Genomic DNA, 24,575 nt, shown 5'->3' with positions numbered 1-24,575 from the left:
TTTTATGTATATTTTAACCTGATTAACTCGGCTAACTTAACCCGGTTAACCCAAAACCCGACTAACCTGAACCTTAATAGGGTCGGGTTTATGGTCAATTTAAAAAAAATCCCGACTAACCCGACTCGTTTAATCCGAAACTCAATCGGGTTGACCCGATTAACAACCCTAGTGGCAATAATGTTTTTCTTTGGGATTTGGCCAACAACCTTTTTTGGGCTCATAATAAAAAGGCTACCAAATTACTAATTTGGTTGATTGGATTTTGGTGTTATGAAATTCAAATAACTGAAAACTGAAACGTTTTAAACCGAATAACCCAAAAATTAAATAACCCAACGTACTACGGTTCGATCAAGGTTGGTTTGATGATAAACACAAATCTAACCAACCTAGACCGTTTAACCGGAAACCGTCTAACCCATGCTCAACCCTACATAATTAGAAAACCGTTTTTTAGGGAGAATATCATCTATATATTTATAAACTTTTATAATTACATCTATATCATTGTAAAATTTCAAATTACATATATATCCTTATAAAACGTATAATATATATATATATATATATATATATATATATATATACTTAATTTAATAATATTTAATATATTACAAAAATAAAACACCGTCTCTATATTTGTTTTTTGTTATTAAGAAATAATTAACTTGTAACATGATAATATTACATTTCTCCCACATTGCTATTCACGACCTATTTATTTCCTGAAACTTAACAAAATATTGACCTACACATTGAAATTAGTTTTTTTCCATGCTTTTATCTTACTATACACATTATTAGAAAACTAAAGGAAGAACAAAATTGTTTAGAAGATAATAATTGCAGGTTTCATAAATCGATTATAGGATATGAAATATATAGTTTAACAAGTGATTAATGACTTGTAATCACCAGGTTTTGCTAATCGATTATGTAGAATATAAAGTAATATAAAATCATGTTGTGAATAATGAGATCGATTACGGGAGAAATTACAAATGGATATTTTAGTAATTTAGTTTTAGAGATAATATTTTAATTTTTAAATATATTAAATATGTTTAAATTAAGCATTTAAGCATGTATGTGAGTTTACAGGTATTATAAAGATATACATGTAACTTGCAATTTTATAAGGATATAAAAGTAATTATGAAAGTTTATAAAGATATAGATGAAATTCTTATTTTTTATTAAATGGAAAGATAAAATAAGATAAATGAAAATATCTCCCTAAAAAAAATACTCACCAATGTCACCAAACTCACATATATTTGAATTTCGAATTTGATACCTAGAATGTGAGATCCAGTAAACACAATTAAACCACTGTTATTTAAGATGAGTTGAAATGGGAAATTTTTGGTTACTCGGATGAGCTTGCTTTAAAGGGATATTAAATATCCATCTTCAAAGTTATTATAGTTAGGATCATATTATCATAAAACGTTTTGTGAAATCATTAATAATCACGTAATTATACATGTAGATTTGAAAACCTAATAAGTTCTTGCTTGCATTTCAAATTTGGTTATTTAAAATATTATAAAATTAAATACGTTTACAAAATTAACCAGCAGGATTGTGAAGTTGGTCTGCGACAATGTCGTCTAAATGTGTAGATGGGTATGGGCTTGTTGAAATGTTAAAAAGCAGCCCAATAAAGGTGTACCTTGATGATTTTTTTTTTTAAAAATAGAAAATTGATCCAAAAGATAAAATTGGATTAACATAAAACCGTGTGTTTAGGGTTGGATTTGGCCCAGATTTAATCTGGTTTGGAAAATCTCGTTTATTATTATTATTATTATTATTATTATTATTATTATTATTAGCGTTAAAACTAAAAAAAGTATATTTCAAACGGCTATATACCCCTACTAGTCCAACATAGTTTAGTTCCCAATCACGATCAAATATATGGTTGAAAAATCCGTACTATTCACTTAATTTGAATGAAAGATGATTTTACCACTTAACAAATTTATGTATTCACATTAGATGCAACAACTTTATAATTATATTATATAAATCAGTATACTATATACTTTATTGGATAAACCAACTTTTTAAATCTAAAATGCTTTAAATGCCATGGTTGTTATTTACCAGGTTGGCGTAATTATTAGATATTTTGAACACCACAAATTCTTGATATTCCAAGTGACTTTTGGAGTTTTAGTTATGCTATTTTTGGTAGGCATCTTAACTCAAAACAAAAAAAAAAAAAAAAAACAGGAATCGACACTTTAAATCGAAGATTCGGCAACTTTCTCTAAGATAAAAATTCGAAATAAAACATCAAAACTTGCCGCAAATTTCCATAATCTGTCAACAGTGGGCCCCAAAAGGAAACCCCATTCATATTTCAGAGTCGGAGTCATCGATCTGACACTGAGACACTGCGTGCTTTTGTCTTCGGTCTTCCATGTTACTTTTCTTTCTTCACCCAGCCTAAAAAGCGCAGATCCCTATACTTCTTTTACAGATTGATAGTGTGTGTATGTGTGTGTTTATGCAATGCCCTCAAAATTTTGGTGGATTTTCTTGAATTCTTTTGTGGGTTTGTTTAATTTTGCTTTTGCAGGAGACCCATTTGTGTATTATGACTGGACAATCTCTTACATCACAGCATCACCGCTTGGCGTTAAACAACAGGTTCTGTTTCTGTTATCTTCTGCGATTCTCAAACTTATTTGCTCTTTTTTCTTAATTTTTTACTCGAATTCATGATCATATGCAAGTTTTTGTGATTAGGGTTGTCGGTGTTTTAAAAAATGATTGCTTTTAGTAGATTATGAAGATTATATACTCTGTAAAGTACTGATTTAGGAAATGATTTATGCAATGTAATGATAAAAAAAACAGAGGGTTTACAGTATAATTCAAGAAAGTAGGGTTCTTTAATTTGGGAAAAAGTTTATTTGTTAATAATTAGGCGGATGATGTTGGCTCGACTCATGTGTAGGTGATTGCAATAGATGGGCAATTTCCGGGACCAATTTTGGAAGCAACAACAAATTGGAACGTTGTTGTCAATGTAAAGAACGATCTTGATGAACCCGTGCTTCTCACATGGTATAATTTCATGACTACGAAATCTTGATTCATTTAAGACCATTATGATTCTTGGAGAAAGGGGAATTATACTAGTTTTGATTTCAGGAATGGAATCCAACATAGAAGGAACTCATGGCAAGATGGTGTGTTGGGGACAAATTGTCCTATTCCTGCTGGATGGAATTGGACATATGAGTTTCAAGTTAAGGATCAGATTGGTAGTTTTTTCTACTTCCCTTCAACAAATTTCCAAAGAGCTGCAGGCGGATATGGAGGAATCACCATTAACAACAGAGACGTTATTGCTGTACCCTTCGGTGCTCCTGATGGAGACATTACACTTGTCATCGGGGACTGGTTTATAAAGAGTCATAAGGTCAGCATATTTTCAATTTTTATTCGTTCTAAATCACCAAAAAAACTGCATTCTAGGGCTTTTTTTTTATGTGGGAATCGACAATCTTTCTAGAGCTATTTTCGATGATGATTATGAGGAGGACATTTATGTCTTTTGCGTAGAGACAAGAGATCGAGAGTGAGTCCTTGTCACACACCTTTTTAGGTGGAACATTAAAGATTGCAATTTTTGTCTTATTGACATTAGTCCTAGTGAAATGCTCGCCAAAAGCAGAGTACAAGATAAGTTGTACTTACATCAATAGGACAAAAATTATAATTTTTTTATCCCACCCAAAAAGGTGTGACAAAGATCTCTTGTCTATGCAAAAAGATGTGAAGTCATTGAAAATTGCTCTACAAAGCTTTTGTCTAGTCCGGTGTAACAAACACAACCTAAATGACTAAAGATTTGTTTTCCTGAACAGGATCTTAGGAAAGATATTGAAAAAGGGGTCGATCTTGGATCTCCGGATGGTATTTTGTTCAATGGGCTAGGTCCTTATCGATATGATAGTAGCATCGTTCCTGATGGAATTGCATACCAGGTGATAAATGTCGAACCAGGTAATTTCTTGAGGTTCTTTTAGCATAAAGGGGTTGATCTTGGATCTCCTGATGGTAATTTCTTGAGGTTCTTTTAACAGGAAAAACATACCGCTTTCGTGTACACAATGTTGGTACCTCAACAAGTCTAAACTTCAGAATCCAAAACCATAACTTGCTTCTTGTAGAAACCGAAGGTTCATACACAGTACAACAGAATTATTCAAACATGGACATTCATGTCGGCCAATCGTATTCTTTCTTGGTGACTATGGATCAACCTGCAAGTAACGATTATTACATTGTTGCCAGTCCACGGTTTGTGAATTCAACAAAAGCTTCAGGAGTTGCAATTTTGCACTATTCAAATTCCCAAGCGCCCGCTTCAGGTCCTCTCCCGGATCTCCCTAACGAATCCGACCCGTCTTTCTCAATGACTCAAGCACGATCCATAAGGTTTTAATTCTGATATCTATTTTCAATTCCGCTTCAGAAACCCTTTTGCGAAAACACACCCCATTGTTTATATCTTTTTCTTGATTATGTTTATATTATTTTTTTATTTGAAGAATGAATGTTTCTGCGGGTGCGGCACGTCCGAATCCACAAGGGTCTTTCAAGTATGGTGAGATTACAGTAACGGATGTATTTCTACTCCTGAATAAGCCACCTGAAATTATAGATGGAAAAAGGCGTACTACTCTTAATGGTATATCCTTCTTTGTTCCTTCAACACCATTGAAGCTTGCTCAACAGTATAATGTTCTTGGAATCTACAAGCTTGATTTCCCAAATCGACCGATGAATCGCCCTTCAATAATCGACACGTCTGTGATTAATGGGACATTCAAAGGATTTATTGAAATTATACTCCAAAATAATGATTCCACAGTTCAGAGCTACCATTTGGATGGCTATGCGTTTTTTGTAGTCGGGTATGTTTATCGTTTATACATTTATACAGTTATACTATTATGATTTTTATGAATTTATAAGATATAATATGATTTCAATGATGTTTGTATAAATTTTAGGATGGATTATGGAGTATGGACGGAGAACAGTAGAAATGTTTACAACAAGTGGGATGGGGTGGCTCGCAGTACTACTCAGGTAATCTCCACCTTTACAATGTTGCTATTTCTTGAATTTTTTAAGGTTTTGTAATATTTCTTTTACAGGTTTTCCCAGGAGCATGGACAGCTATTCTGGTTTATCTTGATAATGCGGGATTATGGAACCTAAGAGCACAAAACCTAGATTCATGGTACCTTGGACAAGAAGTTTATTTGAGTGTGGTTAATCCTGAGGTCACTGAAAAAACCGAGCTGTCTTTGCCTGAAAATACAATCTTTTGTGGCGTATTATCATCCTTGCAAAAGTAAGATATTTACACAAAAATCATTTTTCTAGAACTATTTTTTGATAAAGAGGATAACGAGGGCATTCATGTCTTTTGCACAGACAAGAAATCGAGAGTGGGTCCCTGTCCCTGTCCACTCTTGTTTCATCCTTTTGGGTTCAGTCCCGACCAAATGTAGTACAACCTCTTCAGTCATATGTAACAAATGGGGTCTTAAAGGACAATCTTATCTTTTCTTTTATTTATTTATTTATTTTTAAAATTGAATGCAGGGATCAGGCTCAAAGAGTTAAATTTTCAAGTGCACCTTCAATTCCCACATTAGTTACACGAATCTTTATTGCATTAATCATCACATTTGTTGGAATTTCTGTGTGGTGACACCATTCATGAGCCATGGTTGAACAGTCCAAACATCATCAAGAACTCAAATTTTGACATATTTGTAGGGAAAAAAATTAGATCAAATTGTTCCCATGAATGCTGCTTACTTTATCTATTATTTCACCTGTAATTAGATTGTATCAGTTCATTTGTAAGTGAAAAGGCATAATTGCCCTTGTAACCCTTTTGATGGTGGGAGTTGTACATTGTGCATTGTTATATGTACGGTGAAGTCGCTTTCTGCTTTTCTATGTCATGTTAACTGCACTTTGAAGTATTTGTAAGTTTGATGATAAGATGATGGATCAAGAAAGCATATTGCAATCGTCATAGAGCAACAGAAAAAAGTTGATATCTTTTTGTAAAAGAAAAAATGATTTCAGAGGCCCAGGGTTCTTTAAGAGAAAAGCAACATCAATTTATGAACATCAATTTCTTCTAGTGAATGTTTTTTTTGAAAGGCTCTTCTAGTGAATGTTTAACGTGTGTAGTTTGATATTTGTAGTAACTCCTACAAGTTGTTCCATATATATATATATATATATATATATATATATATATATATATATATATATATATATATATATATATATATATATATATATATTAAAGTAGAGCATGAATTTGAATAGTAAACATCCTTGTTTGTTGGCAAAAGTTGCCCGTAGGTTTTCATATTTTTAGTTGTTCGGATTTTTGGCACTAAAGTTTGTTTATATAAAATATGCCTTAGGTTTTGACCTGTTAAATAGGTTTAATACACACATAATTAATACTTGAGCATCTATTAATGTGCGATGATGAGTAAGAAAAGGAGAATGTGAGTTTTAAACACTTAACCTTCAAAAAAAGCAATAGAAACTACCTACTACGCTACATTACTACATCAAGGTATTATTAGTATTTATAACACATTATATAGGCATTGTGTTTCTTTTCTCTTTTAAATAACTTACTTTGTCTTTTCTTTTATTTTTCTTCAAACATGATAAGAGAACATAAGTGAAGGATAGCTTTGTCCCCCGAAATACAAGCAAATGAGAAACAGATTACGACCAAAAGTTCAGAATCTTTTATTAACATTTTACTTGTACTTCTTAAATTCCCACTCTTGAAATTAGGCCAAATTTTGTTAGGGTCTTAAACGTACTTCTAAATTAATGATGGGAAAATCCAAACTGTGATAGCGATTTTTGGATTCCCAGTTGAAGCATTTTGGTGGGATTATTTGATAAGCTTTAACGATATTGGTCATCGAATATTTCTTATTTTTGCCAAGAGTACTTTTTTTTGGAAATTTACTGGATTTAGCTAAAAAAATTGGTTTATGTTATCGTCAAAAATGGAGTTTCAAAATTTTGGTTTTAGTTCATATGATAAAAAAAAAGTTTAATTTTCAGGCATATATGGACATTAATAGAATAAACTGAATTATTTGATAGAAACATTGTTGATTTAGGATGTGTTTGGGTTAGTTTTTTTTTTTTTAATCATAAAAATGATTTTTAAAAAAAGTGTTTATTAGCTTATGACTTTTAGGAAAAGCATATTTTAAAAATTGTTTGGATAAAAAAGCTGTTTTTTAGGAGTAAAATGACTAATAAGCTAAAAGTTAGGATTTTTAAGTTTTTTGAAAGCTCTATTTTTTCCTATCCAAAAAAACTGTTTTAGAAAACGTTTTTTAAATACATAAACACTTTTTTTTAGCTTATTAGCTTTTTGAAAAGCTAAAAAACTAATAAACTATTTTCAAAACCTATCCCAAACACCCACTTACACTTATATAGTAAAAGTAGGATTTTTGAAGTTTGTTAGTGTCACTTAAACTTTACATTTGGTACTTTTACAAAATTGAGTTTGAATGCTTGTTATTTTTAGCGAAGCTTCAAGTTTGAATATTTGGTTTATTCTTTGTAGTTTGCATAGAGCAATGTATCCTTTTACTTTCATTCATTTTTTCTTTGCCAACTTAGCTTATCATCATGTTATTTTCCCTTCCCTTCATTGATAGGAAACGATCACCTTTCATTCCCTCATCATTTTTAGTATTTCAATATGTATAAATAAAATATCAATATTATACTCTATTTATAGAAAATTAAAAATAATAAATTTTGATATATTTTTATAATTTTTAATATAAATAGGATTTGATAAAAAATTAAATAAATTAAAAAAAAAAGAAGAAAAAAAAAAAAGTAGACCGCAGTCATCACACCACCTCTTATCCAATGCGTGTGGTGTTCACCGTAGACTATGGTAAGAATATTTATTAGACTTAAATTAGAGTTTACTAGATTCACGTAAACTCATTTACAAAATACATTGGAGTTATCAAACGCAATCGCCATAAAATATTTATAATTTTTTAATCAAAAAACTTAATATGTAATGATTTTAATACAGAAAATAATAGTAATACATTATGCTTTTAAACAAAAATTAATCAATGCATACATTAGAATGATAATTTCAACATATTTATATGGAAAAGTATAAAACTAAAAATTAACTATGAAGGAAACAAATCAAACGTGCAAACAAGTGAAAACTTCTCTTATTCAAATACTCTCAAACATTTTTTTTAAATCTAGTTAGTAATACAATTTTAACAATTATTTTAAAGAAAATATCTGATAAAGTCTCAATATTTTAAGTGAGTTTACAGTTTATTTATAAAACATTTATTTTTTAAATAGAAAAATCACGATTATCTAATTTTATACGATAATTAATTTATAAAAATACAACAAGCACAGTCTTTTCTAACACATAAGTATAAACAATCTAATAGAAAATTCATTTAACAAAGTACAAGAAGTTACAAAGTGTATGCTACTGACTGATTCTAAGCTTTTGATCCAAATACACTGAATACTAGACTGATTCAGAAGACATCTCTTAATGGATCCAGATACAAGATAAGCTAAGAATAAGAAAAAAAAAAAAAACAAATACACTGAATATTAGACTGATTCAGAAGACATCTCTCAATGGATCCAGATACAAGATATGTGCCGAATACGGAATACCGTATTTGTACTTGTACTTTGGGCCATCAAAAAGGGGCTGCCTTTGTGTGAATAGAGAAAGTCTCAAAAGTTGGTGGCTTTGTTGGAACCCACTCTTCCACAGTCCCCCTCTTATCCTTCACTTGCCTTGTAAGCGAACAACTGACAAATTTCACTCTCTTCTATGCTCTCCCATTTTATATTCAGCCCTCACTCCCACAGAAACTTCAAAACAGATTCAAGAATCTTTCCCCCTTTTCTCTTTTCTTGAATCCCCCAAATTATTATTTCTTAAATGTTCAAGATAATGAACTCCATCCACCTAATCTTATTGATTTGTCTCTCATTTACCATTTTATTGGCACAATCCGCTCCCCAGGATGCCATAGTTACTCACGTTCCTGGGTTCGATGGCACTCTACCATCCAAACACTATGCTGGGTTTGCTTTCTTTACTTCTCTCTTGATGTTTACAATAAAAGGTTCGCGTTTTCTTGATGGGTTTGTGTTTGTTTTTGCATAATCGTTTACAGGTATGTGACAATAGATGAAAACCATGGCAAGAAACTGTATTATTATTACGTTCTTTCAGAAAGAAACCCTTCTCAGGATCCAGTGGTTCTTTGGCTCAATGGTGGCCCTGGTTGCTCCAGTTTTGATGGGTTTGTTTATGAACATGGTATATACTTCACTTTTCTTCACTGTTTTATTGGAATCATGAATCTTTCTTTCTTGATTTTCTGCTCTTCTAATTTTTTCAATACCAAAATAACACGAGTCGCATGAAATCTTGATCGGATAATCCATTTAACAACTTTTTAAACATAAAAAGGATACGCATCCTTGTGTTTTATGAGAAAATTTAGGGCATAAGAGTTTTACCAAATTCATCTACTGAGTAGACTGACTCTATATGACATGATCGATTTCCAAGCAACAACACTTGTTGACTTTAATAGTCAAACTTAGGAATTATAGCAAATAGTAATTTATAAATTGGGTACTCACAAATTTTTGGATCTTGAATTTGCTTAATCATTGATCGTGTTTCAGGTCCGTTTAATTTTGAAAAAACAGGAAGCTTGCCCAAGCTTCATCTTAATCCATATACATGGGCCAAGGTTTATATACATACTTCCTGTTTTAAAGTTCATCAAAACTAATTTTATAATTTTAATAATTACATAAATTTGATCAATTTTTTTTTTTTCATTTGGTCAGGTTTCAAATGTGATATATTTGGACTCTCCTGCTGGAGTCGGAATGTCTTATTCCGGTAACAAATCCGACTACATCACCAGAGATACAACAACGGCTTTAGATTCCCACAAATTTCTCCTTGAGGTAATAAAAAAAAAAAAAAACTCACCTTCAAACATATTCATATTTTGAAATATTAACATATTTATTACGTTTTGTGTTTATGTGATTTTAGTGGTTCACGTTATATCCCGAATTCCTTTCAAATCCTTTTTTCATAGCTGGTGAATCATATGCTGGAGTTTACGTCCCTATGTTGTCTTACGAAGTGATGAAAGGTATCCATCTGTCTTAAACACTCGAATTAGCATGAGTCTTGAAATTTGAGTAATTTACAATAACGCCCTTCTCGATATTCTTCAGGACTTGATGCTGGTGATAAACCCACTCTCAACTTTAAGGTGCATCCTCTGTTAAACACTCCACACTATTAAAGTTTATTAGAGATAACAGAAGTGTAGGTTGAGTATGTTAGGTAACGGGTTGAAATGCTTTTTATAATTCTTTTCTTATTTAATCAAGTTCCACACTTAGCATAACTTAGAGAAAATATTAAACACGTGAAAAATAAGTATTAGCAATGCAACCCACACATTAAAAATAAAGTGTTTTATCAGAATGTATTTTAATCTGTTACTGTAACTAGGCGTACAAATTAAATATTGTAAAAATAATTTCATCACAATATATTACACTCCGTAACTTACTTAAGATAATAATGTTTTCCACAATTCTAAATTCACTAAAAAAAAATACAGGGATACATTGTTGGAAATGGAGTCACTGATGATGTGTTTGATGGCAATGCTCTTGTCCCCTTCGCACATGGAATGGGCCTCATTTCAGATGAACTATATATGGTTTTTCTTAATTACCATTTTCAAGAATTTCCATATCTACAAGAAACTGTATCTTTGAGATAACTTGGACTCTAAACACATACAGGACGTTACCAAAGAGTGTCAAGGGAACTATTACAATCCTGCTAATAATGAGTGTGAAAGCAAGCTTGAAAAAGTTGACCAAGTAATTAATCGTCTTTTTTTTTTCTTCTAATTAATTTACGTGTTTAATAATTAATATCAGTTGTCACACAAGCTTATGTTTGATTTAAACTTGGACCTCCAGGAGCTTGATGGACTAAACATCTATGACATTTTAGAACCATGTTATCACAGTGATAGTTCAAGTAAGATTAGGCTTGAAAATACAAATTTGCCCCTGAGCTTTAGGAAATTGGGTGAAACCGAAAGACCACTTCCGGTGAGAACCAGAATGTTTGGGCGTGCTTGGCCTTTTAGAGCTCCAGTCAAGGCTGGTTATGTGCCTTCTTGGCCAGAGCTTCTCAACAGTGAAGAAAGTGTCCCGTGTACTGTAAGTCATCATTTATAAAATTTAAAAAAAAAAAAAATCGTTACGAAATATTGGTAATTAAAATCTATTTTATTTTTTATTAATCATCTTAGGATGATGAAGTGGCAACTGCATGGCTAAACAATGAAGTAGTCCGGAAGGCAATTCATGCGGACCCGGTAAGATATCATTAATAGGTTTCTATTTATAGTAAGATTCTGTTTGATTGAATTCGAGACAAAAAGTGAAGTTGAAATGGATATTTCAGATTAGTGTAGCGGGCGAATGGGAGCTATGTACCGGTAGGATCAGATATTATCATGATGCTGGAAGCATGCTTAAGTACCACCGAAACCTCACTGCTCGTGGCTACCGCGCTCTTATTTTCAGGTAACACAGTCTGTCATATCATGTCATGTCATGTCAGGTTAACTGCTAATGTAAATGAGACATACGAAATATATTTTTTTCTTTTTATGTGGTTGTGCAGTGGGGATCATGATATGTGTGTTCCGTTCACCGGAAGTGAAGCTTGGACACGATCTTTAGGGTACCCGGTTATTGATGAATGGAGGAATTGGAAGGTTGATGGCCAAGTCTCGGGGTATGTTTACTTATAAGGCATACTTGCATCCTAGCAACAATGTATGAAGAAGTTGATTTTCTTGTTATGATATATAATTAAATGTGGAAATGTTTCTTCTCGTTGCAGATTCTTACAAGGATATGACAGTAACCTCACGTTTCTCACAGTCAAGGTTAGTCACACGTAACTGTAGTGTATTTTGAGCCGTGGTTACATGTTTAACTGTACATGAGAAACACTATCATATATGGAACTAACTATAGTGCATGTTTTAACAAAGATAAGATGAGAGGGGATTTAACATTTAAGCATTGGGGATGGGTTACATGCCAATTAAGCTAAGCTAAAGATTGTATGTTCATTTGGAAATGATTATATGTTTGATGTGATGCAGGGATCGGGGCATACAGTACCTGAGTACAAACCGAAAGAAGCATTGGCATTTTACTCTCGTTGGTTAGAGGGAAAGAAAATATAGGAAAATAGCATGATTGTTTTCATGTGTTTGTAAACGTATTACGTGGTTGTTAATTTATGAATAATTTGGTGTTAGGAAAAGGGAAAGGGGGAGGTAACATACAAGTGGCATGTACTGATATATGATGAAAAGCGAAAGAAATTATTGTTGTCGATGAAACCCGATTATGGTTTGACATTTAGATCGTTGTTATTTTGGGTCCGAATGATATACGTTTCGGAAGTCTTTACGGTTTTTTTTTATCAAATGGTATTTAATTAATTAGCTATAATCATTAGTAAAATTATGTCAAATCAAATATAATAGTTAGTGTACATTTTCATAGAGTTTGGGGGTCCCCTTTTGTAATTCTATGTTGTTAGAGGACTTTACAATAGTTAGTGGGTTTTAGTTAGTTTATAACACCTTGCATTTGTAAGATATGTGTAGGGATCTTTGATTTACTCTCCAAAAGAGACATTTTTGGAGAGAGAAACATATGAGATCGAGTACCATAAATATTGGATACACCAATACTCCTCCAAAGACAGAGGCTCGATGAGGATATATAAAGATGTGTTAAGCCTTTAGGATGCTAGATGTTGACTCGATACAATGTTAACGACGGCGTCGCACCAATGTAGGATACCATACTAAAACATTGTATTTTCCTATGAATGGTATCCTCAAATTAAACATATATATACAAGAATATAAGGAAACTAAAGTGTTATGCAAAAATGGGTTTAACATGGGTCTAACTATGCTTATTTATATACATTATTATCTACTTGTAGTATTATCGAACGGTCAAAATGTAAAATGTTCAACCCGGATCAAAACTCATAGAATACAGACAATGGAAGCTCCTCGGTGAAGATATCAATAAATTACGACCTAGATGGAGCATGATCAACTCGAACCCGACCCAAAGCAACTTGCTCACACACGAAGTAAATGTTTATCTTAATATCTTAATATGTTTGGTTCACTAATGTTGAACCGTATCACACGTGACAAACCCATTTTCACGGTCATTTTAAAACTTTTTGTTTATGCTTATTCAAAACATTTGGTATTGCGGAATTGGTCTAAAAATATGTTTGATACGATATAATATCAAATAAAGGCATTTCGTAAGAAATTTTTTTCATTTATATTTTCAAAACTCGGGATATCATAACTGATACAAGAAGCATAAGCATAAACGAAGACTTACTACATTTCATTACATTAACGGTCAACATCTTCTTGAATCTCTCAGCAAAAACGGTCAGGTTAGGAAACCTGGTGAGTACATAGGGTTTTCAACCTACAATATTATAATATTCAATTATATATTCTTCAGCATTCCAATACCTTAATTACCCCATTCTCATTATTCTTACTTACTAATTCTAACATGATGATCTCGAGGGATCTTTTTAAAAGGATCTTTTATATGATTAGACATGATAGTATGATAATACATTAAGTAAACACGACAATACATTAGTAATTTAGATAGACACGGTAGGCATGAACATACAATAATACTTTAGGTAAGCATGACGGTATAGTGGTACTTTGAATATTCACGGCAGTCACGACAATACAATAGTACTTTGGTTTAGCACGACAGTACAAAAGTACTTTGGATAGACACGACAAACATGACTTATTATTTTGCATAGCTTTCACTAACCTGTCACAACTGCTATCTCATATAACCCTATTAGAACCTCTCATTTGTTATTTCACACAACCCTTCACCACCCAATCATATTATTAAGTATGATAAATATACGATTAAATCAAGTAACAATCATATTGTACAACTACATTAAACACAAAAAGGACATCACACATAACAATTAAGCATTTAGGATACTTGTATCTATGTGTAAGTTTGAAAGTAAGTATGCTCTCACTTGATAAAATGGGCGACTGAAGATTTTGGCAGCGCTTCGCTTTGTACTTCCAAAGAGACCTAGATGTATAAAACACTAAACCTTAGTCTAGTTTCATAATCCTTATGCTAGGTCATAATTGTGGTTTATACTTTGATTTTCATAAGATATTAGAGTTCTAGGTCTAGGACCGAAGACACCATGTTTTGGTGTTGTTTGGACTAAAATCACATGTGATTTCGGTTAGGCTTAATATTGTTTTGTTTGGGTTTTGGGTTTGGGATTTATTATTAGGTCTATGTATAAATAGTGTTATTTAGGCCTTTTAAAGAGTGTGGGACGTTTTGGGGGCTGCCATAATGCTAAGGACGTGATCTAGAGAGAAACAAAGAGAAAACAATGTGTAATCGGAATCTTGTGTACCAGACGATTAATCAATATATTGTGTGCATTGAAGATTAATTATCTTGTTCTTATTCATCTTATATCTTGCAGTATACACTTTGATAGAGATTCCGCACCATCAAAGTGAATCTGATTGATACGTAGGACAATTCGAGACATACAAGTGGTATCAGAGCTTAGATCAATATCAATCGAGTCATTGAAAATGGTTTTTCTTGGAGTTTCTTGGTATTTTTTATTTATAATTTATGAATTTTGGCCATTTTTCTTCGTGTTCTTCATATTTTTGGAGTTTTGATCGAGTTTGGCATTAAAGATTTGAAAATCCCGTGTTTTTGGCAAGTTTTTGGTGTTTTTAGTTGAAATCTGTGAGACTTCAGCAGCAATCCTCGGTTTGCGGTCAAGCTCTAGCAAATCTCGGAGCCATCAACGTTTGTGGTCGGATTCGCAAGATCTCGGTCCGAAGTCTTCGGCCTCACCGGTTCTCGGTCCTTCGTTCTCGGTCCGAGGCTTCGGGGTTTTCATTCAGCAGTTTTCTGTCCGGAAGTCAAGCTGTTTTCCGTCCTCTTAAGTGATTTCGGTGTGAGCCTTCTTGGATTGATTGAGAGGCCTTGCGATTTCGGTCCAAAATTTAACTTTTTCTAAAAAAGTCACGTTTTTGGTCCAAAACCTTCGTTTTCGGTCTAGAAACTTATGTTTTCGGTCAAGGTTAATTTTTTTTTGACAAAAAGTTTGACTTTCAAATTTGACTTTTGACTTTTAAGTTTGACTTTTGACTTTCAACTTTGACTTTTTAAGTTTGATTTTCAAGTTTGACTTTCGAGGTTTCAAGTCAAAGGGAATTTTTCTTGGCTTCACAATCAGTTCTACTTTTTGGTGAATTATTCTTTTTGGTGAGTAATCAGTTCTTCAATCACCAAGGTTAATGAAGCTTCATGCTCTCAGTCCTGTGAAGCTAAAATTAAACTTTATCGTGATCAACATGATTTATTAATTAGGGAAATTGAGTGTGACAACCCAAGTTGTTCCGTTACCTTTCCCCGTTACCGTTAACGGAATATTCCAGTTGTAAAAGTTCCGTTAATTAGAGGCCGTCAATTAAATAAACATTTCATTTGTTTATTAGGCCGTTAAGTCGTGATGAAAGGAAATAAAAACACATAACATAGATTTCCATTTAATTGGAAAAAGTTAGTTTTTATTATTACGACCACTAAATCGGGTGCGACCAAAAGCCCCGTTTAACGACAGTATTGGGTAGAATTCCACTGAGCCCCAACTCAAAATCCTATATAAGGGTGAGTGGAGTCCATTGGAGACTTTTTACACTCCCCAAACCTCCTCTCTCTACAACTCAATTTCGAGCCAAAAATCGTCCGTTTCAAGCCTCAAACGAGTAGGTAAACTATCCTAACTCGTTGTATGACTTATCTAGCCTGCAATTTCGAGTTTAAAACATAAAATAGGGACATAATCATGTGTTTACAGCCCAAGAACACTCTTGGACCGTAAACACCAATTATTGGGGTTTTTAAGCCCCAAAACCCCTCCAAATTGCCCCTAAGGCTTAGATATGATTTTTAGGCATGCATATTCGGACTTAGAACACCTTGAACTAGCATTTTGAAGAGTAAACATGAGTTTACTGCCCAAGAACATGCTTGGGCCGTAAAATCCTCTTCATGGGGAGTAAACTCATATTTGTGTGTTAAAAATGCCCTTAAACACACCTATGACCTTGGATTAAATTCTAGAATTGACCACCAACAAGCTAGGGACCCTAAACCCAATTAAACACATAGATTTGAGGGGTAAAAAGGAGTTTACGGCCCAAGCACATGCCTAGGCCGTAAACACCTCCAAACCATGTCAAATGATGGTTTTAACCCCCCCCCCCCCCCAAATGGCATCATACTTCATTATAAATCACTAGAATTGAACCAAGGGCCTTAAACTTCAATGAAACCTAAGGGATAGGAGTTCACGGCCGTGAACTCCCATAGGGGTGGTTCATGGGCCGTAAACTCCCAATTAGTGCCTAAGTGATGCCCAAAACTCTCCATATGATTTAGAAAAATGCCTAGGAATTTACCCTCCACCATTTAAGACTTGAAAACACCAAAAGAAAGAGGGTATAGGAGCTTACGCCCGTAAGCTCCCTTGCTTAGGGCCGTAAACTCCTCAATGGTCCATATGATGCCATAAATCCATTCACACCTTTTATATTTGGACCTAGGAAAAATCCCACAATTGATATGAGGCATTTTAGCACACTAGATACCCTCACCATGAGTTTACGGCCGTAAACTCATGGTGAGTAGTCCCTGGGCCGTAAACTAAGTGTTAGGGGTTTACTCTCGGAGAGTAAACTCCATTCCTAAGTAATACACACCCTTAGACGCTACCCGGGACACCCAAACACTTAACCAAAGTGTTTTCCGCTTCTTTGAGTGCGTATATTTGTTTAATTAGTATTAAACATACTAGTTGTATGTGAACATATGTTATCATATGTTAAATAGGTCATTGTGTGTGTTCAAGTCCTTGCGTGACACCGAACGCCCAAACGGCACCTTCGTCGGACCTACTTACACCAGGTGAGTTCATACCCCTGAATGAACCTTGAAACAACCCAAAAATACCACCCAAAAATTTCGATTTTTATTATAACAAAAACCACGAGACTGAGTATCACATAATAAAACCATATGCTGCATGTTTCAAAAACCATAATAAAATACTGTGAGAAAAATTGTATCACAACTGTATCCAAACATATCAAGAAAACTAAATCAACTCCCAGGACAAAACTGAAGCTGTGGTGTGTGCGATGCCATCATCCCGAGCTCTTCCCTTTGCTTGCGGAAGTACCTGAAACCAAAACTGAAACTGTAAGCACGAAGCTTAGTGAGCTCCCCCAAACTACCACATAGCATACAATACATATAAAGCACATACTGGGCCTTGCCCACTGTATCAGACCGAAGTCTGGAACTAGTTGCATCGGACCGAAGTCCGGAACTGACTGGGACCTTGTCCCCTGCATCGGACCAAAGTCTGGAACTAACTGCATCAGACCGAAGTCCGGAACTGACTGCATCGGACCGAAGTCCGAAACTAGCTGCATCGGACCGAAGTCCGGAACTGACTGGGACCTTGTCCCCTGCATCGGACCGAAGTCCGGAACTGGCTGATCATGGCATAACATAACACATATCAACTATTATAATCACATATACTGCATACTGCATCGGAACAGAGTCCAGAACACATAACACAAACATGCTTGAATCGCAAAGACATCAAGCACTCTAACTACTGCATCAGACCAAAGTCCGGGACTACTGCTAACTAAACGGGCCGGCATTGTGGCCGTAGACCCGTTCCTACTGAAAGGAGACTCACCTCGTGAACTGGCTGCTGTATGAATGGCTCTGGAAGTTAACTGCTGCTGCTCCGGTATCTCCCCGGCTACAATTTCATAAACACATTCAATCAAATGCTACACACTGCACTGGGGTAAAATGACTTTTTTACCCTTGGTCAAAGTCAACTCTCTCGGTCAAAGTCAACCCACAGTTGACCTGACTCGCCGAGTTGGGCCGCCAACTCGCCGAGTCTCTAGTCTCACTTCTCAACCCTACTCGTGGCTACTCGTCGAGTATGGCATCGACTCGACGAGTACCCTCTCGATCCAAGAACTCAGACAATCTTCATCCGACTCGCCGAGTCATATGAACAACTCGACGAGTTGTTCTTGAGCTAAGAAGATTGCCTTGGACTCGCCGAGTTGTATGAACAACTCGTCGAGTCCCTCCATTACTGAGTCTGCCCTCCAACTCACTGAGGCCACTCTACTACTCACAGGCTTCCACTCGACATCACTCAAAAAGGGGAAAAACGGGACTCGCGACTTGACTCGCCGAGTCGTTCTTCCGACTCGCTGAGTCATATCCATGCAGCTACTCTACACTCGATTCGGCTTGAATTCAGCGGCTGAAACTTATAGATCTGGGCTTCCTTAACTCGATTAGCACGTAAAGATTCTATCTTTACATGCCCAATAGTGACCAAGAAGATAATAAGGCTCAAAAAGCATAATAAAGGCTAGATCTAGGGTTCTTATGCAAGGCATCTCCAAAAAGGCAACAGATCCGGGCTCTACAACTCCTAAATGAACAGATCTAGGGATATCTCATCCTATTAAGGCATCCATACAACTATAGGGCTTAGAAAATGCATCAAACTAGCCCTAGAAGAGTTCTAATGAAGATCTAAAGCATAAAACAGAAGGAATCCGAGAAATACCTCAATGAACTCTGATTTTGCCCTTGGATCTTTGCTCCACACCTCTTCTCTTTGCTCCTTTCTTCTTCTTCTTCTTCAAGCCTTCAAAATCCACACAAAAGCACTTAAAGCAAATAAGGGATGGATTAGGGTTTTCTCACAGCTCTCTGAGGGTGAGGGAGGCGAGTTTGGGGCACAAAGCATTGCTTAAATAGTGAGCAACCTGGGGATTTAGGGTTTCTTCCAGGCAGGCAGACTCGCCGAGTCCCGAATATGGACTCGCCGAGTCGCCGACTAACACGTGCACGAAAACTCGACCCTACTCGACGAGTCAGGCCTTAGACTCGCCGAGTCCCTCAATAAAACTTCTAAATAAATGCCACGGAAGCAACATACCAGAAACGGGGCGTTACAAACCTTTCAATTCTTTTACATGTTTTATAGGGGGGGAATACAAGTTAAACATGCCAGTTATCATATCAATCACATGTGATTGATAACCCGCATGCACAAGATTTTACCACACTTTACACTGTTTTACCGAGTAGGATACTATGATGACTTTCAATAAGGTTTTCAAACTGTTTCAAACTCTTACTTATACTGTTTTATTTAAAATCATTTCAAACTGGTTTATAAAGGTTCCAAAGATTTCTAAAGGTTTTCCCACTTATTTTACCAAAGAATACAAATGCGATTTTCCTGAGTATAACGGTTTTTCTAAGGTTTTCATGTATACTTTTACTTGTTAGTTACTGCTGCTTCACTTATACTTATTTTTAAACTCCTACTCGATAACGCTTTCACTTCGTGATGCGTTTATACTTGTTATTGTCTCTATTTCGCTTATACTTGTAGTCGCTTATACTTGATAGACGTTCTTACTTCACTTATCGTCGTTTCCACTTCGTGATACACTTACACTTGGTACACTTATACTTCACGATTCGATTATCCCACTCTGTATGCTTATACTTCACGACTCGGATGTTCCTCTGTACGCTTATACTTCACGACTCGGATATCTCACTGTACACTTATACTTCACGATATGATTCCACTTGATACACACTCAAGCGTAGTTAGATGTATGTTTGTGCTTGTATAGATGCATATAAATAATGATTGAAGGACTTAGGAAGGCTTGTCCGCCCTATTTCCTTTTCTTCATTGAGATGTGGTCTGGTGGGATCGGATGTCCATCCGAAGGTCGTTGATTCATTAGTTATATATTATGTACACAATCATAGACATATGGGTTACTTCAGTCAGTTCAGTTATGAGTCTCTACCTTTAGTTCAGCACTTGCATTAGAAACCCACTAGTTGGAAGTCTCTACCCACTATTTGGGATGCATCTTCAGGACACGGCCTTCTCCGTCGTCTAGTTGGTAACCAGAGTCTCCTGTAGGGAGAGCGGACATTGTGTGTATAGATCTATACGGGATTGACAACCCCGCACCCAAACTGCTAGCTACAGTCCCGGCCTACCAAGCCAACGGGTGACAAATGTCATATTTTAGACGCTTGTAGGGCGTCTAGTACTCTAGTCAGTATGGTTACGAGTATCCCGGGTTACCTTATAATTCATTTGCTTTAAGGTAATGGTATTTCACCGGCAATTTACACTGTATGCTGGTAATTCATTTTCAGAGTCGCACTGTTTTGACCTTACAATACGTATCTTTCATTTGATACTGTCTGGGGTCTGTTTTCTCTGTTTTTGACCTTCCAAGACGTATCTTTCATTTGATACTGTCTGAGGTCTGTATCCACTATATTCATTGTATTCACTATATCCACTGTATTCACTGTATTCACTGTATCCACTGTATTCACTGTTTTGACCTTACAAGACGTATCTTTCATTTGATATTGTATGGGGTCTGTTATTCACTGTTTTAGACCTTACCAGTTGTACCTTTCATTTGGTACCTTCTGGGGTCTGAGTCTCTACTTGTTAGACTGAACCAGGCGTTTCGTTAGTTCGATACTCTCCTGGAGTCTATGATTCCTTGCCTTAGTCAGCAGTCCTCACTGCTGAGGCATATGTTATTCCCTGATGTCGTTTGCTTTCCTCAATAATCAAATTTAGTATTTTGATAATGATAGAAATTTAGGGAAAATGACTTTTACCACATAACACTGACCTGTCTTGGTAGAAGGCTGCTTTATTAAAGAAAATATAGGATTTTCTGGAAAGAACTCTAATACACAATAAACACTTAAACTACTACTTTATAAAGTTATTTGGATAAATGTCACTAAATACTTATGAACTCACCAGCATTTGTAAAAATGCTGATACTCACTTTTCAAATAACTTGTATTCTCAGGTCAGAAATTAGACAGGTACATCCCCGGAGCTGTTGATGAAGATAGCTTAGTACCACGCTGTATTTATTATATTTACTTGTATTACTTCGATGTATCGTAATGTAACCATGTAAAACTATTACTATTAATGCAATGTTTTGTTGTACTTTGATTACTATAATGCATGTATTGTGATACTTGACATGACGTCATCCACCCCAGAACGTTTCGGCCGTTCCGGTTTTGGGGTGTGACATTGAGGACCTTAAATGTGAACACTATCAGAAAGGACCAAAAACCCTTAAAAAAATCAATTAGAGGCCAAAACCAAGGATTTTAGAAAACTTCAAGCAGAATATAGAGACTCATTATGCTCAAGTAAAAATTGCCGAATTAACTACCGAACTTGATGCATTAAAAGATAAATATAAAGATGATGAATTTAACTTTAAGAAGTTTGACGTGTCAAGTGAGGTAGTTGTGTCCATGATAGAAAAACAATAAAAATTGAAAGATAATCAGAATAAAGGTCTAGGGTATCACGGTGTTCCACCTCCCTTCAATGACAACTATACCCCACCCCTTGAAACCAATGAGGTAGAGATAACTGCTCAGTATGGCCAAACTCCTATACGAGCTTCAGTTAAGACTGAACAATCCGGCCAACCTGAGAATATTGAGGTGCACGATACTAATGTCTCTACCTCTTGTGTAGAGTAGGTCATAGTGCAAGATGGGCATGAGCAGAACAGAAATAACTCTTGTTTCGCTGAAAATGATTCAAAAACTTGTGATAAGGTGACCGATTCTAATGCTTCTACTTCATGTGGAATTAAGAAGCAGTGCAAGATGGGAGTAAGCATAATAAAATCAATTTTGAGTCTGCTGAAAATGATTCAAAATCTTGTGATGCTGATACTCCCACTGTTGAAAAACCCAAGCCACAAAAGTCTGTTAAACATTCTAACAAATGTTAATGTGCTTGTACTTGTGGAAGTCTCTTGAAACAAGCTTCTTTTGGACAAGGACCAAGTCACAATCTGATTTATATGAAAAGACAGGCTTGCTTTAACTATGGGACTCCTGGTCATATTACCAGAAATTGCCCACATCGTTTATATGTTCCTTACTATGCACAATGCTGGCAGAATATGCCTAGAGGGAGATCTTACAAAAGAAACCCTTTGAGGTCACATTCACACAATGGTGACTGGAATTCTAAGAAGGAAAAGAATCAATTTTCCAAGGACAAGAAGGGAATGTTTGACAAGAAGCCAAATTCAAGAGATGGTTCTGTTAGACAAAGATCAGTTAGGTCAAAGTCATCTCAGCAGTTGGTTTCAGGTTCTAAAGCAAGTGATAAGGCATCCATCCGATCAAATAAGAAATGGGTTAAACCCGACTACAGATGGGTACTAAAGGTTCATACTCCCAAATCATCTAATGATTCTAACATTTCTTCATCTTTTGTGTCTAATAAACAAGATATTTCATGGGAGAGAGTACCTTGTGTAGATCATAAAGGTCAACCTAGTTTCAAAATGGACTGAGTTCCAAAAGGCAACTAATCTCGCACTCTGTGTTGGAGCAGCTATGGAGTAATATCATCAGACTTTCGTTTGTTGATAGTGGTTGTCCCAGGCACTTGATAGGAGACATTTCTCATATGTACAACATTCGAAATCTTAATTGAGAGTATGTATCCTTTGCGGGAAAGGAAGTAGGAAAGGATCACAAATGAGGATCGCATTTAATGGCGTGTTGAATATTGAATATCTTAACTTCATTCCGGAGTTGAAACACAGCTGAGGCTGAACATGTTGCTGCATCTGCGTGCTGTTCTCAGATCATATGGATGCAACTTTAATTGCTGAATTATGGTTTGAGTTTTCTTCTTGATACTTCTAAGTTTTTCGTAAAATGATTTGTTTTTTAAGACAATTTTTTTTATAAAAAAATTTGCGCATTTATTTTGTTTCCTTTCTTCCCCATGTTCAAATTAAGGGGGAGAAATCAAAATACAATATATATATATATATATATATATATATATATATATATATATATATATATATTTTCTTTCGTAAAGTATTTTTAGGAAGTGATATAAAGTTTAGTGCTAAAGGGCAATATGAAATGCGTGTAATTCACCGAAGTTGCAATTGGTTAGACTCTGTGTTCAATGTGCTGGTATGCACGAAGGATTCGAAAGGACTAGATATAGATGACAATGAAAGGACTTGACTGTGTTAACTTATCTGAACTTAGATAGTTTCATTTGGACTGACCATACGACGCTTGGATAGATTGACAAGTGAGATAAAAAAGGGAGCCTACAAGATACATTAAAGTTACTTATTATCTAGAAGTGTGGCTCAACACTTCTTCGATGTACGGACTTATGTCCTTAATTCTGGTGTTAATAGGGTGACTGGGGGATTCTGATAAAGTAGGTCTGTGTGAAATTGTTTTTCTTTCTTATCCTCTCTGACAGTTATATGTTGCCCCCTTTGCGTGATCGGAAGATCCAACCTGGGACGCAACATATGCACCTCTATTTCTATACATATCTATCTATGCTTCTCTCTATCTATCTATGTCAGTCATATGTTGTCCCCTCTGCATGATCGGAAGATCCGACCTAGGAAACAACATATGCAATCTTCTATCTCTCTAAACCTCTATCTATGTTAGTCATATGTTGTTCCTTCTACGTGATTGGAAGACATCCGACCTGGGATACAATATATGAATCTCTATATCCATATCCTCTCTCAAATAATTGAACACTCACCTAAAGTAAAGAGCTCTTTGGAATTCCTTGATTACTAGGGTATGTCGTGAAATGGGGAACACATTCTAGTGAACTTAAAATTGAATTAACTAAAGGCTAACTATAGATCTCGCTGATGAATTTAAGTGGACAACAATATCCTTGGTCGTTGTCAGCAAAATGGTCTATTTAGGAATATAGGTGTGTGTTGATAAACGATATTCAATTGCTTGACAACTTTGATCCCCAAAGGTTTACATTTTGTATCTTATTTTTGTTTTTGTTAAATTTGTTCATATTTTTCCTCTATGCACAAATTTAGGGGGAGAATTAGAAAAATCAAACAAATATCATAAAATTTAAAAATCCAAAAATATGTTTATTTCTGTTTTTATTTCTTTTTCAAAAAAATCAAAAATCCAAAAATATTTTATTTTTACTTTTGGGTGTATTTTTAATTTTAATTTTATTTCTTAGTTATTTC

The 24,575-nt window shown here is 35.0% G+C and overlaps 2 protein-coding genes across 2 annotated transcripts; both read left to right on the top strand.

The window, feature by feature from the left end:
• The first annotated feature begins 2,398 nt into the window (after positions 1–2,398).
• Positions 2,399–6,032, top strand: SKS3 (SKU5 similar 3). Its single transcript, XM_079003757.1, has 9 exons — positions 2,399–2,664; positions 2,975–3,084; positions 3,172–3,442; positions 3,891–4,029; positions 4,110–4,464; positions 4,578–4,943; positions 5,043–5,121; positions 5,190–5,389; positions 5,644–6,032. Exons 1-9 carry the CDS (start codon positions 2,527–2,529, stop codon positions 5,750–5,752), a joined length of 1,767 nt encoding a protein of 588 aa, XP_078859883.1. The 5' UTR covers positions 2,399–2,526; the 3' UTR covers positions 5,753–6,032.
• A 2,889-nt stretch (positions 6,033–8,921) lies between these two features.
• LOC145055433 (serine carboxypeptidase 1-like) lies at positions 8,922–12,624 on the top strand. The gene is made up of 14 exons (XM_079003756.1): positions 8,922–9,207; positions 9,300–9,445; positions 9,820–9,887; positions 9,988–10,110; positions 10,202–10,304; positions 10,390–10,427; positions 10,785–10,886; positions 10,972–11,052; positions 11,155–11,400; positions 11,493–11,558; positions 11,648–11,769; positions 11,870–11,983; positions 12,092–12,137; positions 12,360–12,624. Exons 1-14 carry the CDS (start codon positions 9,062–9,064, stop codon positions 12,441–12,443), a joined length of 1,485 nt encoding a protein of 494 aa, XP_078859882.1. The 5' UTR covers positions 8,922–9,061; the 3' UTR covers positions 12,444–12,624.
• The last annotated feature ends 11,951 nt before the right edge of the window (positions 12,625–24,575 follow it).

The sequence above is a fragment of the Lactuca serriola genome, chromosome 5 (assembly GCF_051521515.1).
Source record: "Lactuca serriola cultivar US96UC23 chromosome 5, Lser_US96UC23_V15, whole genome shotgun sequence".
Classification (NCBI taxonomy): domain Eukaryota; kingdom Viridiplantae; phylum Streptophyta; class Magnoliopsida; order Asterales; family Asteraceae; genus Lactuca; species Lactuca serriola.
The sequence above is the reverse complement of the archived record's forward strand: the minus strand, read 5'-3'. Positions and strand labels throughout refer to the sequence as shown.